Below are 22,313 nucleotides of genomic sequence, written 5' to 3'. Positions count from 1 at the left end.
ATTTTATGGTAAATAGGGACAGAAATCACAGAATCCCAGACTGGTTTGGGTTGGAAGGGACCTTAAAGCTCACCCAGTTCCAACCCCTGCCACGGGCAGGGACACCTTCCACTAAAGCGGCTTCCACTAAAGCCAATTGCTCCAAGCCCCTGTGTCCAACCTGGCCTTGAACACTGCCAGGGATGGGGCAGTTGCAGCTTCTCTGGGCTACCAGGTTATGTTTTAAGCTAAATACCCCTGTAAAAGTCCCACTAGCTCTCCACACCTTAATCTCAGCTGCAAAAAGAGCTGCTCAGGGCAGTGGGGCTGTATCTCCATCACAACCAACATCCCCCCCTGAAGAGGGCCCCTCCATGAGCTGACCCAGTTCCCATTCATAAACTGGGTTCCTCAAACCCTTCACTCTGAGGCACAATGTCCATGAGATGGCACAGCTCCTCTCCTACAACACAGAGAAGCCACAAAGCTGTGGCTTCGGTGCCTCCGCAGGGTCCATGATGAGACCTGTCCTCCTGCAGAGAGCACAGCAACACAGAGCACAGCCATGGAGCATCCCCACCTCCCACCCCAGCCCGGCCTCTCCTGCAATCCAGCACCTCCTAAGCACACAGGGTTGGAGTTGTGATGTTTGCAGAGTGACTCAGGCTAACCTGGCAGTGAATTCTGCTACAGCAATAACAAAACTGGTGTCATTTACCCAGGGCCAGTTCCGTTTTCTCCAGGGAGTCACCCCAGGTCCCCATTCCTTCACCTTTTGCCTGAAGGCATCGGTGGCACTTACTCAATCATGCAGCAGATTCCCACGTGTCCCACAGCAGCTCCAGGCCTTGCTGCCTGCCCTGCTGGATGGGCTTGGATAAGACACATACGGAAGGCATGTCATAGGCTAAAAACCAGGCATGGATGTGCAGGTTGGATGCTCCTGGGCATCACCAACAGCCTCAGGATGGCCCCCTGGCCCTGGCCTCCAGAGAGAAGGTAATGGCAGGTACAAAGCTGCCAAGTACCCACAAAGCCCCCTGAGCCAAGTCCCCTGCATGAGACATGGAAAGTGGGGATCAACAACATGACCCTGCAGTAAGAGTGTCCTGACACTGATGGGTTGGGGCTGTGAGAGGAGGTCAAGAGTATGTGGGTGATGCAGAGAGAGAGGAACTGCAAGAAAATCTATGTTGAGGGCAGACGTGAAGGGAAATGCTCCTGGCTGGGAAGGAGAGGAGATGAAGGCTCCCAAGAGGAGTCAGTTGGGGTGACCATGGCAGTGCTTGCAGGGAGAATGTAGTGACCTGAGGGGTCCCAGCAGCTCTAGGATGCAGGCTTCCCATCATCCTGCTGCATCCAGCCGACTCCCAAGGGATCTCCTCAGCTCTGCCTCAGTTTCCCCACCTAGCCATCAGATGCTGTGAGTTCAAAGGGGGAAACACACAGCTCCCAAATAGAGATCTTATCTGCCAGGGAGAGCTGTGCCCTGGTGGAACCGCTAGGGCAGCCTCAACACCTCCACCCCTGGGCATCACCTCCACCCCACACCATGGCCCCACAAGGTCCCCTGACACCATGAACACATCCTAAGCCACCTGAAGCCGACCAGAAGCAGGTGGCACAAGACATTTCAGCCACCAAACACGCTGTGAACAGCCCTTACAAAACATTCTCATCTTAAACCAGAGCTGTCAGAGCGCTGCCTTTCCCGGGGGAGCAGCAGTCCTGCCAGCCAGGACCTGAAATAGCACTGCTGGGCTTTCTGATGCTTGTTTTGGTGTGTCCCCAGAGGGACCCAGAGCTACACTCGGTCACTTGTGTTTATGGGCATTTCCACGTTCTGGTGCTGTGCTGTGTTTAAACAGTGAACCCTGCCCCTGGGAACAATCCAGTTTTGGGCAAAGCTGTCTGTGCTCCTGCAGGGTGACACCCAGGCATGGCCTCACATAAACCCAGTTCAGAAATACAGGGAACCAGAGGTCCCCATCTTTAGCCATGCAGGAACAGGAGTTTACACTTCTCCAGTGAAGAAGGGGACGCCTGCTCTGCCAGTGCCAAGAAACACATCAGGAAGAAAAGGCAGCTACAAGACATGATATTCTCCTTTTATTTACCTATGACCATGACAATGCATTTTTGCCAGCTGCAGAGATGCTTCGCACTGTAAACTGGGTGCCTGGAGGCAGGCAGTCCGTCCAGCTCCGCCAGGGTCAGCAGTAACCCTCACTCCTCAAAACGCATACTGTTATCCAGAGTAAGGAGAGCATCTGGTCCACGGAGCTGCTTTTCTCCATCACCAAACCCTCCGTCGTCAGGGCATGATATATACACCAGGCTCCCCCAGCGGCCCGCTGCCAGGGAACGCGCTTGTCGGATAAAACCAAACTCAGACAATGTTATACGCACTCAGAAACTAAAAAAGCATCCACTCGAGCGGAGAACCCCGCCGCAACACACACAAATATTGCACTTGTCATTTCAGACCGGGAAAGGACGCGAGGGTTTCCTATGACACAGCAACGCGTCCAGCTACGGGAGGTCAATAAATAAACCAGGGGTGGGAGCAGGAGGTGGCTGGCCTCACACACCTCCAGTTCAGGGGAAGGACCCAGCTTCCGCTGCTCCCAGGGGGACCCACCATGAGCAAAGGAAGCGCCGGGCTCCTGGGATATAACTGCTCCAGGAGGCATCGTCGGCATGGGAAGCACAGCAGCATCCTGGGGCTGGTCCAGTTCATAAGTCTCATATCCAGGGATATAAGGTGGTGCTGTTGTTCCCTTGCCAGAGCCCTACACAAAAGTCCTCCTCCTCAAGCTGGGATCACTCGTCACCTTCCAGCCATGCTGGCAGCTCAGGCGCCTGCTTCACAGTAGTGACGGGAGCTTCCCTCCTGGCTAAAATCCATGCCGGAGTCACCCCAAAGGCATCGTACCAGCAATGGTGAGATGGGGCAATGGAGCAGTACCAGACTGCTGGGCTTGTTGGTCCCCTCGGCCCCATGCTCGGTGCCTTCAGCTGTCCACACATGTCCACTGCAGGAATATGTTTGGGGCCACAACGGCAGCTCCTGTTATCCCCCAGGAAAGCCTCTGCCACCCGATTCCATGTAAACACTCAGCTCCCAGCCTGCCCCGAGAGAGCCCTTGGGTCTACAGTGGGGAGCTGGCTTTCTTCTGATTAATTATGTCCAAGTACAGGTCGGAGCGCAGGAAGCGGGGGTACGAGTCCTTCTCCATGAGCCCGTAAATCCTCTTCTGCGCGAGGTCGAAGCAGCTGCGGGTGATGTTCTGCAGGTTCTCCTTGGTGTGCTCCCGTGTGTAGGAGTCCAGGTTAACCTGTGGGCACAGAGACCAGCGCTGGTGAGCAGCTCCCCGTGCCACGGAGCCACACACCAGCACAGGAGCCAGCCCTCACCTCCTTGCAGGACTGGATGGCGATGTACTCAGCAAAGATCTTCTTGGCCTTGGAGACCATCTTGGACTGGGACTTGATCTTCTTGAACTCCTCACAGGCCAGCCAGAACTCCAGGTTCTCCTCGCTGAACTCGGTGCGCAGGAAGGCCCTGAAGGCAGCGAGCCCGTCTGTGGGGACACAGGCACATCCCTACTCTCGGCTCACACATGGAGAATGGCCCCAAAGACCCTCAGCCCAGCAACCTTGCAAAGGTGCAGCCTCAGCTGCCTCCACGCACTGTCCCCTAAAGCCCCCCAAGAGCCCCTGGGCAAAGCAGGCAGCGGTGGCATTGCCAGTGCAAGCTTGGCCATGCAGTCCATCTGCGTGCTGAATCCTCAGCCCTGCTGCATGCATGGGGAGAGGACTCCCTTGCTGTCCCTATGGGAGCTGGGTGTAGGATGTGGCTATGATGTGGGGTGCCCCACACAAGAGGAGGAATAGTCTAAAGCAGCTCCTGCTTCATAGATCAGGCAGAGATAAAAACAGCTGCTTTTTCCTCCCTGAGAGGGGCTGCAGCCTCAAGCCCTGGCTCCCCCTGCCCCTGCACCAGACAGGAGCAGAAGGGGTGCAGGCAAGGGGCAGCCTCATTTCCCTTTGTCTACCCCAAACACCGGAAGGGATTAACAGAGGAAATCCCTGCTCCAGCCATGCACATGTCCGGATACTCCCCCAGCAGCAAACAGCGGCAGCAGAGACGGTCAAACACTTACATTTGTGCAGCAGCAGCTTCTCCAGGGAGTCCCCCCACTTTAGAGCCTCCTCGGGAGTGGGCCTGCAGGAGGACAGAGGGTTGGCAAGGTGAGGCTGTGACAGCCACAGCGTGTCCAGCCGGTAACAGCACCGTGTGTGCCCCAGCTCCAGCACTGCACAGAGGGCTCTGCACCGGGCAGCACAGCGGAGGAAGGAAAACTGCCTTTAGACTGGCAGGAGGACAACCCGACCCACAGAGCTCTGCGCACTGGGATCTGAGGTGTCTGAGCCAGGACCGGCTGCGGCACGGCAGGATTTCAGCAGCGGATAAGCTGCTGTGGGGAGAGAGGGCTCGACTCCAGCTGCTGGAGCATCTCCAGGGGAAAGCGGTTTTTCAAACCACCCTCCGGTCAGTTAAAAGTTTCTCGTACAGGCACTGGGGAAAGCAGCCATCAGGTAAATTTCCAGCCCAAGCTGCCGCGTCCCGGGCACGGAGCTTCCCCTGCTTCGGGAGAGGTTTTAGCCAACAAACGCCTTTTAATGCTCCTCCAGAAACAAAACCTGTTTGTCCACAGCTTGCCCCAACGGGGTGGCCCCAGCCTCGCTGGAGGCGATGCTCAGCCCGACCACAGCCTGTCCCCAAGCTCCCCCCGGTCCCCGTGCCCTCCGCTCGCAGCACTTACTTGAGTGACTTGAGCACTTTGTCCAGCTTCCCGGAGGGGTTGGCCCCGGGGGACTCGTTTCGCCGCCGAAAAATCCCCAGTCTGTTCTTCATGTCCTTGGCTCTAGGGGGGAAAGGAAGCTTTAGCAAGCGGGCGAGGGGCTGGGGGACACCCGGCACCGACGGGACCCACCATCAGCCTCAGCCCTGTGCCCACCACCTACTCCTTCATGGTGTGCCGGCGCTGCAGGCTGCCGTTGTGGGGTCTCTGCACGCCCAGCAGCATCTCGGCGTGGAACTCCAGCGGCTGGGGCTTGGAAAGGTCCCGGAAAAAGGGCATGTTCGCTGGGACGGGCCTCGCAGCGCTGCCGCCGCGGCCACACGCTCCGGAGCTCTGCCGCCAGCCCCGTGCGCGCTCCCGCCCGATGCGGCCGGCGCGGAAGTGGGAGGGCTCAGCCGGGGGAGCTTTAAATGCGGAGTGGGGCGGCCGAGGTGCGTGTGAGTAAGGGCTGTGTCAGCCTCGCTGCTATTCCGGTGGCTCCGGCGTTGCTGGGGAAACTCGAGGAAAGGTGGAAAAATCAACGCCGAGGGTGGAGAGTGGGGCCTCTGGGAGGCGGCGGGGATTTACGAGGCTATTTGCGGAGAGCAGGAATCCTGGGGAAGGCGAAGGGGTTGGGAGCAGAGGGGGGACAGGCCTGGGAGCCCACATGAGACCCACATGAGACACACTGCTCCAGTGCCAGCAGAGGACGGGCACAGCCATGGGGACATCTCCATAACGGGGTGACTGGTACCGGCAGCTTGTGGCACTGAGGGGCACGGACATCACTCACTGCCACCCTGCACGGGTCCCTGCACGGGCACAGTGATGAACATCCGGACACGGGGCTCCCTGTTCCCACCAGGACAAAGCGGGACCAAGATTTCTGGCAAGTGCCATGTGAAAATGAGACCCCAAAGCCCAGCCCCAGCCTGGTCCTGCGAGAAGCGGGGAGAGGAGGTGGGAGAGGTGACGGGAGCAGACGATGCTGTCCCCTCGTGGCACGTTCCCTGCATGACACCACGGCACGAAGGGGTTCTGGGGACACTGCGTGGCCTGGGACGCTGATCCTGCACCAAGGCTGATGGATGGGACCCAGGGTAGCTTGGCCTGGCCACCCCGTGCAGCCTCCCACAAGGGGGGCTCTATGCCAGGATGCTCGGAGTAGCTCCTTCTGCCTGGCCGAGCCATGACCAGGGCTGGCTGGGGACATAAGAAGGGTTCAAGACAAGGGTGTACCCCTATCCCTAGTTATGCTCTCTAGACCCACAGCTCTCTCCCGTCCCGGGATGGTAAAACACAGCAATCCAGTGGGAATAAATGCAACTACCCCAGGGCTCAGTCCCACAAGGTGCTGAGCACCATGAGGCATGAAGGATTTAGAGGGCAATATCCCCTCCTAGTCCCCAGAGCATCCATGCTCTCATGGGGGGGCATGGAGGGTTTCTCTGCCTTCACATCATCTGAGCTGTAGTCCCAGCAGGACACGTATCCCACTGCTGCCAGCACTAACATGGGAAAAGCAACTCCAAACACAGAGCCTCACACTCCAAACACCATCTGCCTCCCATTACCACACTGCCAGCAATGCTGAGAGCTGAGCACCAGCCACCACAGGACAGGCCACCCCACACAGCCCTCAGCAACAGCTCCAGCATGTTCCCAGCTCTGCAAGGCAGCCGCCGCAGCTCGGCACAGCTTTCAAAACACTGTGTGTCCCTAGCACATGTGGGCTGCTGCCATAACAGCCCAAGCCCTGCACACACCAGGCTGGGGGTGTTTCCCAGCTGTAATACACCGGGAAGCACCACCTAAGGAAGTTCCCCAACTTAAAACCCCCTGTTTCCCTTGCACGTGCTTGCAAATAAGCAGCAAGCAGCACAAAACCAGACCACAAAGAGCCCCAGCTGTGTAACCTGCAGTATAAAATGCCACAGCAAAAATAATGTTCCATTAAAGAATTGCTGGTGTCTGCCTGGAGTTGCCCCTATAAAGTGATCAGCTCCCAACATGGCCATGAGGCCACATCCAGCACCATCACCCCACGCTGCTTCCAAAGCATCCCCTGCAAAGCACATCACCCTTCCTCCCAGGATGTTGAGCCCTACCTCTCCAGGTATCTTTCGGAGAAGTCCACCATCGTGTGGCACATTGGGGGGTGCCAGCTGAGCCGCGACGAGTGCCAGACCCCAGCCTTGTGCACCATAAATAGTCCCTGCAGATGGTTGGCAACCCGGCTGCGCAGCCAATAGCCGGCCGGTGCGATGCAGGAGGCTCCCAGCGCATCTGCAGCCGGCTCAAGGTGAGGACAAAACCCTCCCCACAACCGTCCCTGACCCTGCGGGATGGAGCCCCCCCCACCAGCACCGTTCCCCTGGCTCAGCGCTGCAGCAGGACACGGGAGGGGGGGGGGATGTCCCCGTGAGGGATTCATTTTAATTTCAATTGGGAGGGAAATAATGAAAAGAGCTAAAAATAGGCACCTGCAGCCAGGACACGCGGGACAACAGTGCCGCTCGCTGGCAGGAGGCACATGTGTGGAGCTGTGCATCCTGGTGCACATCCAGCACACTCGGCCCCCTCACACCCCTTGAGCTTCTCAAACCACGTGCTGCTTCTCCACCTGCTCTGAGCCCACATGCAGGACCCAGCTCCAAGAATCCCCGTGGCCGTGACACCCGGATGGATCCTGCGCTGCAAACCCAGAGGTTGTTCCAAGAACACCCTCACTTGTCCCCACTACTGTGCTTGCAGCTGTGCTCGTGGGAAGCAAAGGCCACGGCTGCCTCGTCCTTGCCTTGACCCAGTTCTTGGCACCCCCAAAGACTTACCTGGAGAGGCAGAGGGGCTGTGAGCATCCCTCAGCACCCAGTGCTCCCACCATGCTGCCCATGTGCTGTGATGGTGGAGCCTGTCCCACAGTGGGAACCTTCTGATTCCTCCTCCCAGCATGGGGCCAGTGGGAAGGAGGCCCCCGGCTCATGTTTCAGCACTTGCATGGCCTCTTCCTGAACTCAGCACCACCAAGGCAGAGCTCTGCCACCTCTGGGAAGCTGCTTTCCCCATGGCAGCAGCTGGAGCAGGCTCCTGTCTCCCAAAGCAAGGCCAAGAGGGGCTGCTCCCAGCCAGGTGTGTGACGCCCCATTACATCTCCCACCTCCTCCCTGAAAATCACAACTCCCTGTATGAAGCAAGACCTCAATTCACACGTGTCTTTGCTGCTTTCTCCCCAGAAAAGCTTGGGAGAACAAGACAGGGGGACCATAAGGGCTGTGTGGACCAGCAGAGCTCAGCTGAAGTGTTTGAGTGCCACAAACAGCCCTGGAACACTCTGATGTCACCACAATGTGACACTTACAGGTTCCTGCTCCGTTTCTTGCGGGAGGTCTCATCCCCTTCATCACAGCTGCATTCGGGGTCGGCTCTGCTCAGCTGGGGGGGAGAGAAAAACAGTGTCTGCATCATTGTGCCAGTGTATGGCCCCAGTGGCACCCCAAGGTCACCCACCAGCATTGCCAGCATTCCCCGTGGTTCCCGCACTACACAGCCTAGGGCCACAGCATCTGCAGGGCTCCCTCCCCACAACCACAGCTGCCTGCAGCAATGCAATGGGACAAGCTCCTCTCCACCCTGGCATGGGGACCTACCTCCCCCCACCCATCCGATGCCCCCTTCAGTCTATGGTGTTCCTGGAGCATTTGAAGAGACACCACCATGTCTGGTGGCCCAGGAACCCCTCTGGGTTCAAGATGATGACAGTGGGGAGAACACCTGCATCCATTCCTGATGCTGCTATTCCTGCTGTCCTGAGTGGGTAAAGAAATCCCTGCACAGCCTACAGAGCACCTTGTACCCCCAAGAACCAGGCTGGGCACCAATCACGGGTTCCCCAGAAGTCCCCAGGCAGGAAAAACCAGAACGATTCATCCATGATTGAATCTTATCAAGGGAGCTTTCAAGCTCAAGGAGCACCCAGAGGGCTCCACTTCTTGCCCAGCACCCCAGGGCAGCCTGGGCAAACGAAGGGGACATGGGATGCACTTGCATAGCTTCTGAATCTGGGGTCAGGCATGGGGACCACTGGGACCACTGTAGCTTCCCGTTGCTGAATGAAACTGAAAGATGCTCGCAGCCAGCCCCGTTTCCAGCTCATCCCTGCGCTGTCGGGGTCTGCAGGGCACTTCCCAGGATCACCTCCCCGTGGGAACTGGCCGCTCAGCGCCGCAGCCCGGAGCTCAAGGCTTTGGACACTTCCTTCCATTCTGCGCCCGGGTTTCCGGAGTTTATCGGCCCCAAACAATGCAGCCCTTGCAAAGCACCTTCCCCAGGCAGATAGGGCCCCGGCAGGCGGGCTGGCCGCGGCGACACGCAGCCGGAGCGCGCTTCCTGCCATTGTCCAGAGAGGCTCCGCCGTGCTCCGGGACAAAAGGCAGCAACGGAGCTCGCCCGGGGGGTCCCAGCGCTCCCAACCACAGCATGCTCTGAAAACAGCCCCCTCCCGGCCCCACTGCGGGGTGGGGGGGATCGGGAAGGGATGCTGGGCACGATGGTGTTAAAAGGGCCAACAAAGTGAGCCCCTCTGAAATGCCCCCAGAGGGGGAGAAACAACCAAGCACCCCGATGGATGCTGTGGCCCTGCCACTGAGGCCACTGGGTGCAGGTATCACCAGTGCTTGCCAAATTAGAGCAGATCTAGAGGGGAATTGTGCATCAGTGCCTCACTCCAGAAACCTCGGCAGGTTTTATCGAACTAGTCCAAAGGCACCGCCGAACAGAAATCCCTCCAAAGTTTATCCAGCGGGATGGAGCAGCACAAAACCTGATGCATGTGATGGTCAGGCACCCTGCTCACTGCAGCCCCCAGGCATCCTATGTACATCATCAGCACGGAGCTGGAGAGACACAGCAATGGGAGCAGGCAGGGGTGCCCCAGGAGGGCATACGGGCAGTGGGTTTAGGCACTGGCCATGCAGCCAGAGCTGCTCAGAGCTGGCAGCTGGCAGCAGCTGGCAGCAGCAGCCCCACTGCACGGGCTCCAAAACAGCCCGCACCAGAGCAGTGTAACCCAGGAGGAGCCCAGCTCACCCCTGCTGGAAAACACCCACCCGGGTCAGCCCAGGGCGGGCACTGGGGGCTCTCCGGGGCAGGACTGGGACACGCTCCCTGGGTATCCCCTCGCAGCGAGCGTGCAGCCCGTGGGGCCCCAGCAGCGCTGCGCTCCGCTCCGCTGCCTGCAGGGCTGCAGGCTCCCGGCCGCACGCACAGCGGCACTGTGAAACCAGCGGACCGGCACTGGCAGCGCTGCCGGGACACACTCACCAGGCACGGATGCTTGCTCTGTGCCCCTGCCTAAAAGGTCCTTTCTTGATAGGATCTGGGAAGATTTCTGACCCCCGCAGCCCACACTCCTGGCATCAGAGGGTCTGGGCTAACCCATTGCACAGCAGCCCCGTCTGACCAGCCTGGATTAGAGCTAAGAGTTAAGGGCTCTCATCAGCCCCAAAAGTGCTCCAGGGAACAGCAGCAGAGGTGGCTCCTCAAGCAGCATGAGGCTGGCAGGAAGAGGGTTAACCCCATCGCGGGTTTAACCCCACCATGCTGCTGCGTGCTGGGTGCCCCACAGGGGAGACAGCACAGCACCATGGAGCACCATGCAATGTGGTCCTGCACTTTGCAAGGCGGTCCTGAGCAGCATGACATGGTCCTGAGCTGTGTAGCATGACACTGGGCAATGCAGCATGGTCCTGAGCCAAGTAACACAGCCACTGGTGGAGATGAAGCTGTGGTGAGCTTGGTTGGGCAGAGTGGGGTGCTGGGCTCTCAGCACCCAATCAGGCTTCACCTGGACAAGCAGCACTTCCCAGGCACAACCTCTGCAGTGGCACATTGGTTCCTGCAAAAGCACAGCCAAGATGAGCTCTGCTCCACGGGTTTGTGAGCAGAGCTCCTGCTGCATGGCCCTCCACTGCTCCTCTTCTGCAGGATCAGGAATCACTGCTGAGCTCAACCTTCTGAGATGGGCCCTCCACAGTGCTCAAAGCCCTGCAGGAGGGTGGCTGGGGCAGAAAGGCACTGCTGATGCATCCCCGAGCACACTGGGCACTCTGTCACCAAAGGCTAACTGGAGCCTGGCTTTTTGCTGTCCCTGCCACTGCAGATAGCTCTTTGCAAGTGCAGACACCCAGGTACACAACTCTCCCTCCACCAGTCACAGCAGACAGCAGGTCTCCAGGACATGGGACCTGAAGGATCTGGGGATACTGGTGGGAAATGCACACCCAGAGCATCAGCACACTGCCAAGCATCTCCCAGAGCTGGCTGCCTGGGGCAGGGACATTCCTGGCCACTCAGATGCCAGCTTTGCTGTGGCCATGGAGAGAGGGGCCACCTGTGTGCAGTTAACCCTCAATGTAAGAAGGACATGGAGCTGTTGGAGCAAGTCCAGAGAGGGCCACCAGGATGATCAGGGGCTGGAGCACCTCCTGGATGGAGACAGGCTGAGAACATTGGGGCTGTTCAGCCTGGAGAAGAGAAGCTGCATGGAGATCTCAGAGCAGCTTCCAGTGTCTGAGGGGGGCTGCAAGGATGCTGGAAAGGGGCTCTTCATCAGGGACTGCAGTGACAGGACAAGGGATGATGGGTTCAGACTGAAACAGGAGAAGTTCAGGCTGGAGATAAGGCAGAAGCTCTTCCCTGTGAGGGTGCTGAGGCACTGGCACAGGGTGCCCAGAGAAGCTGTGGCTGCCCCATCCCTGGCAGTGTTCAAGGCCAGGTTGGACACAGGGGCTTGGAGCAAGTTGCTCCAGTGGAAGGGGTCCCTGCCTGTGGCAGGGGTTGGAGCTGGAGGAGTTTAAGGTCCTTCCCAACCCAAACCATTCCATGACTCCATGCTGGTACACCTCCACCCCATCACACAACCAAACAGGACCCAGCAGGTCACGTACCTTCCTGTGGCCCGAGAACAGCAGCGTGAGCTGGTGGATGGAGCCACCGTTCTTGGTGAGCTCTTTCTTGAGGGTCCTGGGGGAGGGCAGGGCCCAGTGGCCCGTGGTGCCCTGGCTGTCCAAGCAGTTGAGGGTGGTGTCGGAGGTGAAGCAGTGGCTCTTGGCCTCCTGCAGCAGGCTGCCCTCGCTGTGGGTGCGGCGCCGCAGGGAGCTCTGCACACTCAGTGTGTAGACAGGCTGACAGCCCGACGTCTCGATCATGCTGCTGCGCTTCGCCTCATTCCTGTCCAAGTACTGCTCATCCCCATCTTCCTCCTCATCCTCCTCATCCTCATCTTCCTCATCCTCCTCTTCATCCTCCTCCTCATCCTCACCATCTGTGGTGCTGCCCACCGTGCCCGCTGCACTCTGGCTGAAGGTGCTGTCAAGCCGCAGCTCGGGGATGACAAAGGCTGGCAGGGTTCTGGGCTGCTCCTCTCCCCTCTTGGTAGCCACCGGCTGCTTTTCCAGCAGGAGAGGATCCCGGGTGGCTCCCACAGTGGGCTCTGTGCATGGAGGAGCATCACCTGCTGCCACCTTCTTGTCTTCTGAGTGCATCTGCCCTGGCTTCTCAGTGTCCGTCCCCAGCATCTGCCCAGAAGAGAAGATAAAGAAGGATGAGGGCAGAAACACTCCAAATCTCTCACTTGCACCTTCCTGGGGAGCCTTTCTGCTCCAAACACCCCAACCACAAGGCTGGCACCAATTCTGACAGCCCTAACAGTGCCCTGACCAGGTGGGATGGCATCATCCCTATGTCCACAGGTGGTGGCAGATCACCCAGCACTCCCACAGCACCCAGTCCTGGTCCTGATTCCTGGAGCTCTGGGTTCCTCCCAGCAGCAAGCCTGTGGTTATGGGGCAGGAGTGGGATGGGGGCTTCCGGCTCCCACCTCCAGCACCCGGCAGCACTGATGGGTTGGAGGAAAGTGGGGGCTGGTGGCGGGCAGCTCAGCACAGCACAGCTGGGCTCAGCTCCAACCACAGAAGCAGAGCCAGTAACATCATAGAGTCATTGAATGGTTTGGGTTAGAAGAGACCTTAAAGCTCCTCCAGCTCCAACCCCTGCCACAGGCAGGGACCCCTTCCACTGGAGCAGCTGCTCCAAGCCCCTGTGTCCAACCTGGCCTTGAACACTGCCAGGGATGGGGCAGCCACAGCTTCTCTGGGCACCCTGTGCCAGCGCCTCAGCACCCTCACAGGGAAGAGCTTCTGCCTAAGAGCTCAGCTCAGTCTCCCCTCGGGCAGGTTCAAGCCATTCCCCTTGGCCTGTCCCTACAGGCCCTTGTCCCAAGCCCCTCTCCAGCTTTCCTGCAGCCCCTTTAGGCATTGGAGCTGCTCTCAGGTCTCCCCTTCAGGAGCCTTCTCTTGTCCAGGCTGCCCCAGCCCAGCTCTCTCAGCCTGGCTCCAGAGCAGAGCTGCTCCAGCCTTTGTGGCCTTGCCCTTTTTATGATGCCAAAGGTCTCCCATACTCACCTATGAGTATGGAGAGGAGCTGCTGTCCCCCTCCAGCCTGACTCACCGCAGGCAGTGATCCAGCATCACTTGAACTGCCCCAGTGAGTCTGGAGACCGAAATTCAGACTATCATGTCCTCAGCCCCATCTGCAACATGTCCCCCACCCCAAAGACAGCTGGATTTGGTGGAAGGCACAAAGCAAATGCTCAGTTTACCCCATCCCTGCGTCTCTTTCACGCCCCCCATGGTAACCTCTTATAAAAAGGGAACACTCCCAGACCTGCCATGCAAGGATGCTCTTTGCACCAGTGCATGTTTTACTGATGCTGTTTGTGTCCTACTTGTATTGTAATCACTGTCATCAGTATTTCATGAAATAATTAGAGGAAAAACCCACACAGCCTCAGCTCATGCCCCCAAAGCCCTTCCCCTCCCAAACAGCTCCCTATCTGCTCAGTCCTTCTGCTTAATATTGCTGGTTGCCCACATCAGATAAGGCCCTAGAAGGAAATGAACAGGCTCCTTTAAAATGAGAGAGATTCAGGGATTAAATTAAACCTCTGCACTAATTCAATCAGAAGCTCTGCTGCTCTTCAGTGGCACGGAGGGTATGAGCAGCAACCTCACCACGAGCAAGGTTTTCATCCTGGGTTGGAAGCATCACTGGGGGAGGTGAAATCCTGTCCTTGCAGGAAGGGCTGTGGCTGAGCTCTGCTAAACTTGACAGTGACGGGTGAAAGACAAGGGGAAAGCAGCAGCAATGCCACCACAAGCCAGGCAACAAGCCTGGTCATGGCTGGAGGCACCAGGGACTTCATCACCACAAAGGCAAGGGCCACCTTGTTGCACAAAGCTGATTTGGGCCAGCAAGGACAGGGATGTGACCAGGTTTATTTCTCACCATCACTGCAGCCAAGGGGCTGCAGGAAGAGGCAGCAGAATGAGGCACAGCTAATGCTGTCTGTTCAGGGAGGTGCTGTCCTTCCACTTCGAGGACTCATCCAAAACACCCTATGGTCTCACTGCAGCATGGGTCCTTGGCCAGCAGTACTAGCTCAGGAGGCCAATATCTGGATCTCTCCATCCTCAGCATATTTGTCTCACTGTTCTCAACATCTGTATATATCCTTAATATACAGCTTTCCACTTTCTCAGCATCTGCACCTTCCCATCCTCAGCATCTGGGTCCCTCTGTCCTCAATGTGTTGGTCTTCCTGTTCTCAGTATCTGGGTTTCCCTGTCCTGAAGGGGAAGGCCTGGGGGCTTTACTACATCCTCTGGAGGACCTCACACTTCACTGTTTGAGTTTCTCAGTTTCTCAGTGGCCAAGGCAGCACACCCCAAGAAGGGGAAGAGAAAGCAGGAGAGCGAGAATGAGCTGCCTCCAAGCCCAGGATGGCAGGGAAGGAGGATGGTAAGTATGAGATCAGAGCAAGAGCAAGAGAGTTCCTAATGTTAAACAAGCCTCAAGACACCCCCAAAATGCCAAACATTGCTCTGCCTGTTCCAGCATCCTCAGTCTCTGCACATGTAACCCTCTGCCCAGACACTGACTTTGGGCATCACCGACTGACTCAAAAGCTTTCTTGAAAGCCAGACTGGAGAGAAGAGCTGCAAACCCTGTGCTCTCGGGCTGTAATTTGCTCAGGATTTCCCAGAACTCGTCAAATGTCAGTGAACAGAAGTGGGTTTGTCAGTGGGCTCTCAACTTCGCCAGCATTTCTCTGAATAACATTCCCTTTCTGGTGTCCCGCAGCCGGGACTTCCAGCTGGGAAAACACCAGCCCCAGAGCCTGCCCAGCTGTGAGCTGCAGCCTGCGCTGACTTCCCCTGGTGCTGCTAGAGATGCTGTGATGTTCGGCATCTCCTTAAATCCCCAGCTTGGCGAGGGCAGGGATGGTTTTGAGGCTTCAGCTTCATATTTCAAGACCTCTGCTCCTCGCAGTCATGGAGCCACATGGCTCAAGTAACACCCGGATACAAGAAAATGGAATTCAGCCTTTCCTGGCTGCTGATGCAGATGCTCAGGTTTTGCAATGCACATCCTCCTCTTGCAGTAATAGTGAGGAAAAGGAGGCTAAACAAGCCTAGGAGCACTGCCCTGCACCCAGGGAGCTCCTCAGCCTCAGAGAATCCCAGACTGGTTGGGGTTAGAAGAGACCTCAAAGCTCCTCCAGCTCCAACCCCTGCCACAGGCAAGGACCCCTTCCACTGGAGCAGCTGCTCCAAGCCCCTGTGTCCAACCTGGCCTTGAGCACTGCCAGGGATGGGGCAATCAGGGATTGGGAAAAGCAGGAAAGTCCCTGCAGGTAACAGACTGTTGGACATCGAGGTGAACAGGAGAGCAAAGGCTGTGCTGCTCTGACTGTGCTCTCCCCCCCAGGAGAAGCCAATGGGCCTCCTGAGATCCTGCTGGCAGAGCTGCTCCCATGGTCTGTAACCACACCTTGGCAGTGTCCCATGGAGGAACCTCTCTGGCTCCTGCTGCCCTTCAATCTGTCCTTGCTCAAAGGTGCCTCACCTGTCCCCAGAAGCATTGAACTCCATTGGAATGAGACCACATCCCTCTCCAGGAGGACTTTGGGAAGGACGCAGCCAGCTTCACTGCTGGAAGTGTGTTCCCTGTGCAGAAGTAACATCCCTCCCCAGGGATGATGGGATGTGGGGAAAACAGCGCAACCATCACCCAGGGAAACGTCAGTGTTTCCAAAGAGTTTTTTTGCTAAAGTGGAAGAAAAATATTACTATTTCAGTCCTTAACATGGATAAACTGATCCATCAGATCAGAAACCTCGAATTGGCCCTGTGACATGCTACCAAAACCATTGGTGATGAGCACCTCGAGACTTCAAAAGTGACCGTGAGGAATGCAAAGAACATGGCTAGAGGAGGAGGCATCTAATACACAGCAGGGGACTGAGAGGAGGGAAAAGAAGCCAGAAACATGAAGCAGAACTACTGGAACTTGAGAAAATCCTCATAGGAGTCATCTGAAAGTCCTCACAAGGAGAATCCCCCGAGCAGCTCCACTCCTGCCTTCCTCAAGCCGTGATGGAGCACAGCAGCTTTGTGCTCATTCCCTGTCTCATTACTGAATCCATGAATAATTGATCCAGAGCAATTAGTGTAAGAGCAAAACCAAGCAGGGGTGTAGAAACCCAACCAGCAGGACCATTCACACCACCCAAAATCCCTGGCCATGAAGTGTCTCAGAGCCCTGGAAGGAGAAATCCTCCTCCATGGGAGGAAACAATCCCCTGGCAGCAGCCTGCACTAATCCCATTTCCCATTACTGTCATCCCCAATTGATAGCTCTGCAAAGGGTGCCTGAGCCAGGTATTGCCCAGCCCTGCCGCTGCAGTGCTGCTCTCTGTGCCTCTGCTCCCTGCAACACAGCCCTGAACAGGAGCCAGGGCTTAACCAAGGGCATCAGCCTTGCCCCTGGCAGAGGCAGAACCTTCCTCACACCACTTACTTTGGCTGAGCAGCTGAGGTGACACAGTCCCAGCTCCAGACCCCAACCTGTCCCCTGCCCAGTGCACTCCATGCCCTGCACACAGCTCTGATTTCAGTGGTAAAGGCTGAATTTGCTTGTGTTCCCCAGTGCCAGTGAACAGAGAGTATCCAAAAGGCTGGAAAAGCCCCTGGAGCATACAGCCCATGTTGTCAGAGCACTGCAGTGCCGCTCCCCCAGCAAAAGCCAGCTGATGCATATGGCACAGGGAGCCTCAGTAAGTCCCCATCACTACATGCCTCTTCACTCCCTCAGATGCTGCCCATCATGAACCCTTCGAGCTCAAATGAATCCAGGCAGGAGTCACAGGTTCCGCAGGAGACAGCAGGGACCAGCTCAGCACATGGGGACCAGCACAGGGAGCAGAGCAGACACCTTTGATCCAAAAGGATATCCCCGTTGTGCTGCTTCCTCAGCCTGTGCCCAGATCCTGCCCAGCAAAGGGTACAGCCCCAGGATGCCATCTCTGAAAGCAAAACCTGCCAAGCCTGGGCTCTGGGTGCATCCCGGCTGCAGGGGCAATGGAGCAGCCTTTGGCACGTGTGGCCACAGTGCTTGGCTCTGCTGCTGCACTTACTGGTGTCTGTGCCGAGCAGCAGCTGAAGCTGCTCCAGCCTCCCCCTACCCTGCCTCTCTTGTGCCTATTGTGCTATTCCCGGCTCTGCTCCAAGCCCTGAGGTTCTGTTATCTGCTGCACAGATATCTGAGTGGACGGTCGCTCAGCCTCAAAGAAGAGCTGAGCATCACCCTGAGACCTGACACATTCCCTTGTGCAGCTCCCCCCCCGGGCCCTGTCCTGCCCCTGGGTGACACCACGCTGCAGGCTGGTTCTGATGCTTCCTCCTGATGAAACTGCTGCAGGTTCACAGCTGGGCTTTTTTCCCAAATTACTTTCTATGGAAAAAGCGAAAGCTCTGCAGTGGGAGATGCTCTGCAGTGTAATCCCCTTGCTGCTCCTGCCACTCCATCAGGAAGGTGTGTGTTATGGGGCAGGACACCAAGCCTCACAAAGGGCCAGAGAATCCCACAGGACAGGATGAAGCCATGTCTCCCAGTCACACACAGCCCTGGGTATCACCACCCAGAGCCCCAGCATTTCAAATACACTCTTTGGCTTTACAAAGATACCAGGGTTTGAGTAACTTTTGCAAGGAGTTGCTTGAACTTAGCTCCAGAGTCTGCTCAAGCACAGGCTCACAGCTCCCCACCACAGTAGAAGGGGAGAGAATCAGCAGCTTCCTGGAACAGGAGTCACTCGGGCACAGGAATGCTCCAGTGGAGCAGACAGTGCCAGCCCTGCCTGGCACAGGCAGTGTCCCCCTTCACAGGCAGCACTGCACTGCTTCCAGCACCTTCACTGACAGCAGCACTGGCTTAAACCAGTGCTTTGAGTCTGAGTCTGTGCTTTGACCAGTCCTGATCCCAACACTCACTCTTACCAGCTCTGCTGGGGCTCCATGAGGAACAAACCTGCCGGGTTTAACAACACCTCTGACCACTATGGAAGTGTCGGGAGCTGCTCCAGCCACCACTAAAGAACCGTGCCTGCAGGAATTGTGGGAAGGGTCACTCTTGCCACTGGACACAGCCAGAACATCACACAGCACCAGAGGAACAGGAGCTGGTGTCTGCCAGAGGGCAGAGCTCTGCTTTCCTCATGGCTCTGGATACAGCTGAGCACATGAACAGATAAAGCTGGAGCGTGGCTCTCAGCTGCTCCATCTGCTCCTCCATCCCTCCTGCTTGCTCCATGCACACAGGGACCTCAGCAGCCCTTGAGCCAGCAGTGGCTGTCCTGGGCTGGCAGCCTTAGCACCTCCATGCCACCAACACCAGCACCAAGAGCTTGATGGAGCCTGGGCTTGGTGCTGAAGGAGATGCCACAAAGCCCAGCCCCACATCGCATGCATCCCCAGTGAGCAGTCAGGAGAACCCTCACCTGCCCAGGCTTTGTGTGCCCCTGTGCTTAGGGCTGGAAGCCAACTGATGCGCAGGAAGGGAATGACGAGGTGGAAGATGAGCCCCAGGACCCCTCAGCTCTCACCCAGGCTCACCTGCACTGCAGGGAATTGAGTCAGGCTCCTGCATAATGAGGGTGCTTAGATTCATACAGGGACATTTGAGACATGCTTTGAAGCCTCGTAGGGGAGCTGTAAAATCTCCCCACAGTCTTCAATGCCCTGGTTGCATCTGGGGCTTGTTCCATGAAAGAGGGCTTAAAAGTCAGCAAGAATATGGTTCAGGATGGGTCAAACCAGGGCAGCTCAAACTGCATCTACTTCCGTTATATTTGCAGCCTGATTCACATCTATTGCTCTCTCTTCAGCTCCTCTCCTGGCTGAATTAATATCAACACATTGTCCTTCCTCTGGCCCCTCAGGTGCTGAGGGTGAGATCCATATGCCACTATGCATTAAGATCATCAACATGGATTCAAGGGTCCCATTCGCTCCAATGGAATGGAGACCTTTGGCAGGGACTCTTTCCTCCGGACACTCAAGTGGAGAGAGCTGAGCTGGAGCCTGATTCACAGGGGACAGCATCTCCCATCCCACCACCTCCCAAATCCATAGCCTTTAGCTGCCCCCAGTAACACAGATCCCAGCCCAGGGTGAGAGCCAGGCTCTGCTCACTGTCATGGAATTATTTGCTTTACTTTTGTACCCTGGCTCCCAAGTTCTGGCAGCTGATGCTGAAACCCTTCCATATTGGGGCAGAATAAACCTCAATGTTGTCTCCCCATTTGAGCACACTGACAGCAGCATGAGGAGTGTGTGGCTGGGGTCAGGCTGGCCCCTCCGGTGTAGGTGGGATCTGCTTAGCTCTGCCCAGCTTCCCACATCAGCATCGTGAAAGAAAGGCAGGCACTGATGAAGCTCCAGGTTTCCTGCACCCTTGGCTGTGCCCTGCCCCATCTGCTCCGCGATGGTTGGTGAGCAGGGACCTCTGGAGCAGAGCTGGCATGGATGGGCCAGCAGGTTCCCAGCCCAAAAGGAAAGGACTTCGAGCTAAAAACAAAGTGAGAGGGTGCAGATTCATGGAATCCCAGCCTGGTTTGGGTTGGGAGGAACCTTAATGCTCATGAGCTCCAACCCCTGCCACGGGCAGGGACACCTTCCACTGGAGCAGCTTGCTCCGAGCCCCTGTGTCCAGCCTGGCCTTGAACACTGCCAGGGATGGGGCAGCCACAGCTTCTCTGGGCACTCTGTGCCAGTGCCTCAGCACCCTCACAGGGAAGAGCTGCTCCCTCTCTTCCCCATGAAACAGCCAAACACACTCTGATGACACTGCTGCTGAGTGAAGCAGCCAGAGAGAGATAGATTTACCTCACTTGTCCCCAACCTTGTCACAGGCACCTTGTCCCCAGGTGTTTATCACAGCCACCCCAGTGCCAGGAGCCCCTCGGCTGTGCCAGCTCAAGTGTGTACATGGCCATCCCCAAAGGCAGGTCTGGCAGGTGACCCAGTGTAAAAAGAAAGGGTGCTGCTGACGGCAGTGAGGTGCTGGGGAACAGGGACTGCAGAGGGACTTGGGTGCACACCAAGGGTGGTCGGGTATGCGACAGGAGAGGGGTCACCCACATCCAACCTTCCCCATGCTGCAGGCTCCTGGGGGAGCACCCAGGGGAGCAGGGCCACCCCTGCACCCCAGCCCAGCTCTGAGCCCTCCCCGCACCAGTGGCCCTGGTTTCAATCATCCCTCGATTACACACTGTTTGCTTTTGTTGACAGCACATTTACTTGCACTTGTCAAGCACGCTGTAAATAGTGACAGAAACAGCCCTGCCCTTCCTGAGCACAGGAACAGCCAGGAAGGGGCCGGACGGTCCCTCCCGGCCACGCACCCACCGGTGGCTCATTCCCAGCACCGGAGCCAGCACTGCCAGGAAGGGCCGGGCGCAGGATCGGTCCACGCCTGCTCACACCATCAGCAGCCATGGGAGAGACACTGGCCACCAGGCTTTGGAAAGTGCTGAGGATCCACCAGCTCCCTCGGGAGACAAGGGGAGCACCCATCCTGGACTGCCACGGCCCAGAGTCCGCACCACCGAGTGTCCGGAATTAGTTAGTTTAAGGATAATCTACATCTTTCAGCTACAGCCAGGCAGCATCTCGGAGGTAATCTCAGGTCACGGAGGCAGAAGGAAGAGTAATCAGCCGTTCTGAGTGTGGAAGACACAAAGAAACAAGCAGTGAGAATCAGAGCTCGTGGCAGGTTGGTTATAAGCAGGGTGCTGTGCCACTTATCTTCTCCCTGGCAGCCCAAGCAGCTGGAGCAGCTCCAGCTCCTGGCACCCTGTCCTTGCCCCTGCTCTGCTGTTTACCATCTCTTCCATCGTGCTAATGCAATTCCTCATGGGGCTGGCCCAGGAACAGGACCAGTGCAGAGATGCAGGGTTATTGAAAGCCCCGTGCTCTGTGCAGATGGGTTATGATTGAACCCAAGGAGGCAGCCTCACTAACTCAGTTAAGCCATAATTATAATCACATTGCCGCCGCTGTGGTTCCTCAGCAGTCCAGCCCAGCCCCAGGCTCCACACTTCTCTGCCTGGGGACGTTTGTCACCAAGCTGGGTCACCCTGGAGATGGGTTAACAGCTCAGTACAGCCAAGAGGCAGGGAGCTGCCTCCAGTGAGACCCAGACCGCGGGATGAGACTCAGGAAGGCTCTGCAGAGGGAGAAAAGCCCCACAGAACAAGTCCTGTGACCTGTGGCAGCTGGCAGGATGGGTGCAGCTTGCCGTGAGCTCACCAAAGTCTTACAGTGGCAGCAGAGAAGCCACTGGAGCCCATGTCTCCACCATGGACCACACCAACAGCCACGGTTATCCCTGAAGCTCCTCCTGCACTGACTGGCAGGAAAAACCCGTTGGAAGCATGGGATACATCACAGCTGTAACCCTCATGGCTTTCTCTTCCTACATCTCCAGAAGTGGATGCCACATGCACCGTATGCTTGTGTGTTCCAGAAATCAGCAGCTTTGCTCTAAACCTACCTGCTCTGAAAGCAGGAGGCAGAGAGGGCTCCACACAGACTGCATCCACCAGACTTGACACCATCCCCTGGGGGACATTGCCAGAGGCAGTGCCAGCTCTGCAGAACCAGGACCCTGAGTCAGAAGGGCCTTCCCTTACTGGTGCCCTAGGCAGGCACAGCTCAGGGAGCCTTTTAGAACAAGAGGTACCATCCCAAGGCCAAGATCCTTCTGATTTCCCTCAGCCCCAGGAATTTTCACCATGCAACTTTTCCTCCATCAGTTCAGCCTCTCCTCTCCAGGTGTACCCATCCTGCTGGGGTGCTCTGCCCCAGTACAACTGTCTGCTCAGGAAGGGAAGAAGCTCTTCCCTGTGAGGGTGCTGAGGCGCTGGCACAGGGTGCCCAGAGAAGCTGTGGCTGCCCCATCCCTGGCAATGTTCAAGGCCAGGTTGAACACAGGGGCTTGGAGCAAGCTGCTCCAGTGGAAGGGGTCCCTGCCTGTGGCAAGGGTTGGAGCTGGATGAACTTTAAGGTTCCTTCCAACCCAAACCAGGCT

At 57.2% G+C, this 22,313-nt stretch overlaps 1 protein-coding gene across 3 annotated transcripts in view; it reads right to left on the bottom strand.

Annotated features, from left to right (window-relative positions):
* Positions 1-2,075: 2,075 nt before the first annotated feature.
* The window catches only part of RGS3 (regulator of G protein signaling 3), a 69,089-nt gene continuing 48,851 nt past the window's right edge, over positions 2,076-22,313 (bottom strand). For 2 of the 3 annotated variants that reach the window (XM_013129980.3, XM_005140673.3), the window contains 6 exons: positions 11,771-12,400; positions 8,185-8,258; positions 4,809-4,910; positions 4,146-4,207; positions 3,397-3,563; positions 2,076-3,317 (listed from right to left, as the gene is read on the bottom strand). In XM_013129980.3, the coding sequence (XP_012985434.2) occupies positions 3,132-3,317; positions 3,397-3,563; positions 4,146-4,207; positions 4,809-4,910; positions 8,185-8,258; positions 11,771-12,400 (1,221 nt within the window). In that variant the 3' untranslated portion in view covers positions 2,076-3,131. Of the gene's footprint in view, positions 3,318-3,396; positions 3,564-4,145; positions 4,208-4,808; positions 4,911-5,010; positions 5,233-8,184; positions 8,259-11,770; positions 12,401-22,313 lie in introns of those variants that run through there. The other variant, XM_005140675.4, reaches the window with a different exon arrangement.

The sequence above is a fragment of the Melopsittacus undulatus genome, chromosome 11 (genome assembly GCF_012275295.1).
Source record: "Melopsittacus undulatus isolate bMelUnd1 chromosome 11, bMelUnd1.mat.Z, whole genome shotgun sequence".
NCBI lineage: Eukaryota > Metazoa > Chordata > Aves > Psittaciformes > Psittaculidae > Melopsittacus > Melopsittacus undulatus.
The sequence above is the reverse complement of the archived record's forward strand: the minus strand, read 5'-3'. Positions and strand labels throughout refer to the sequence as shown.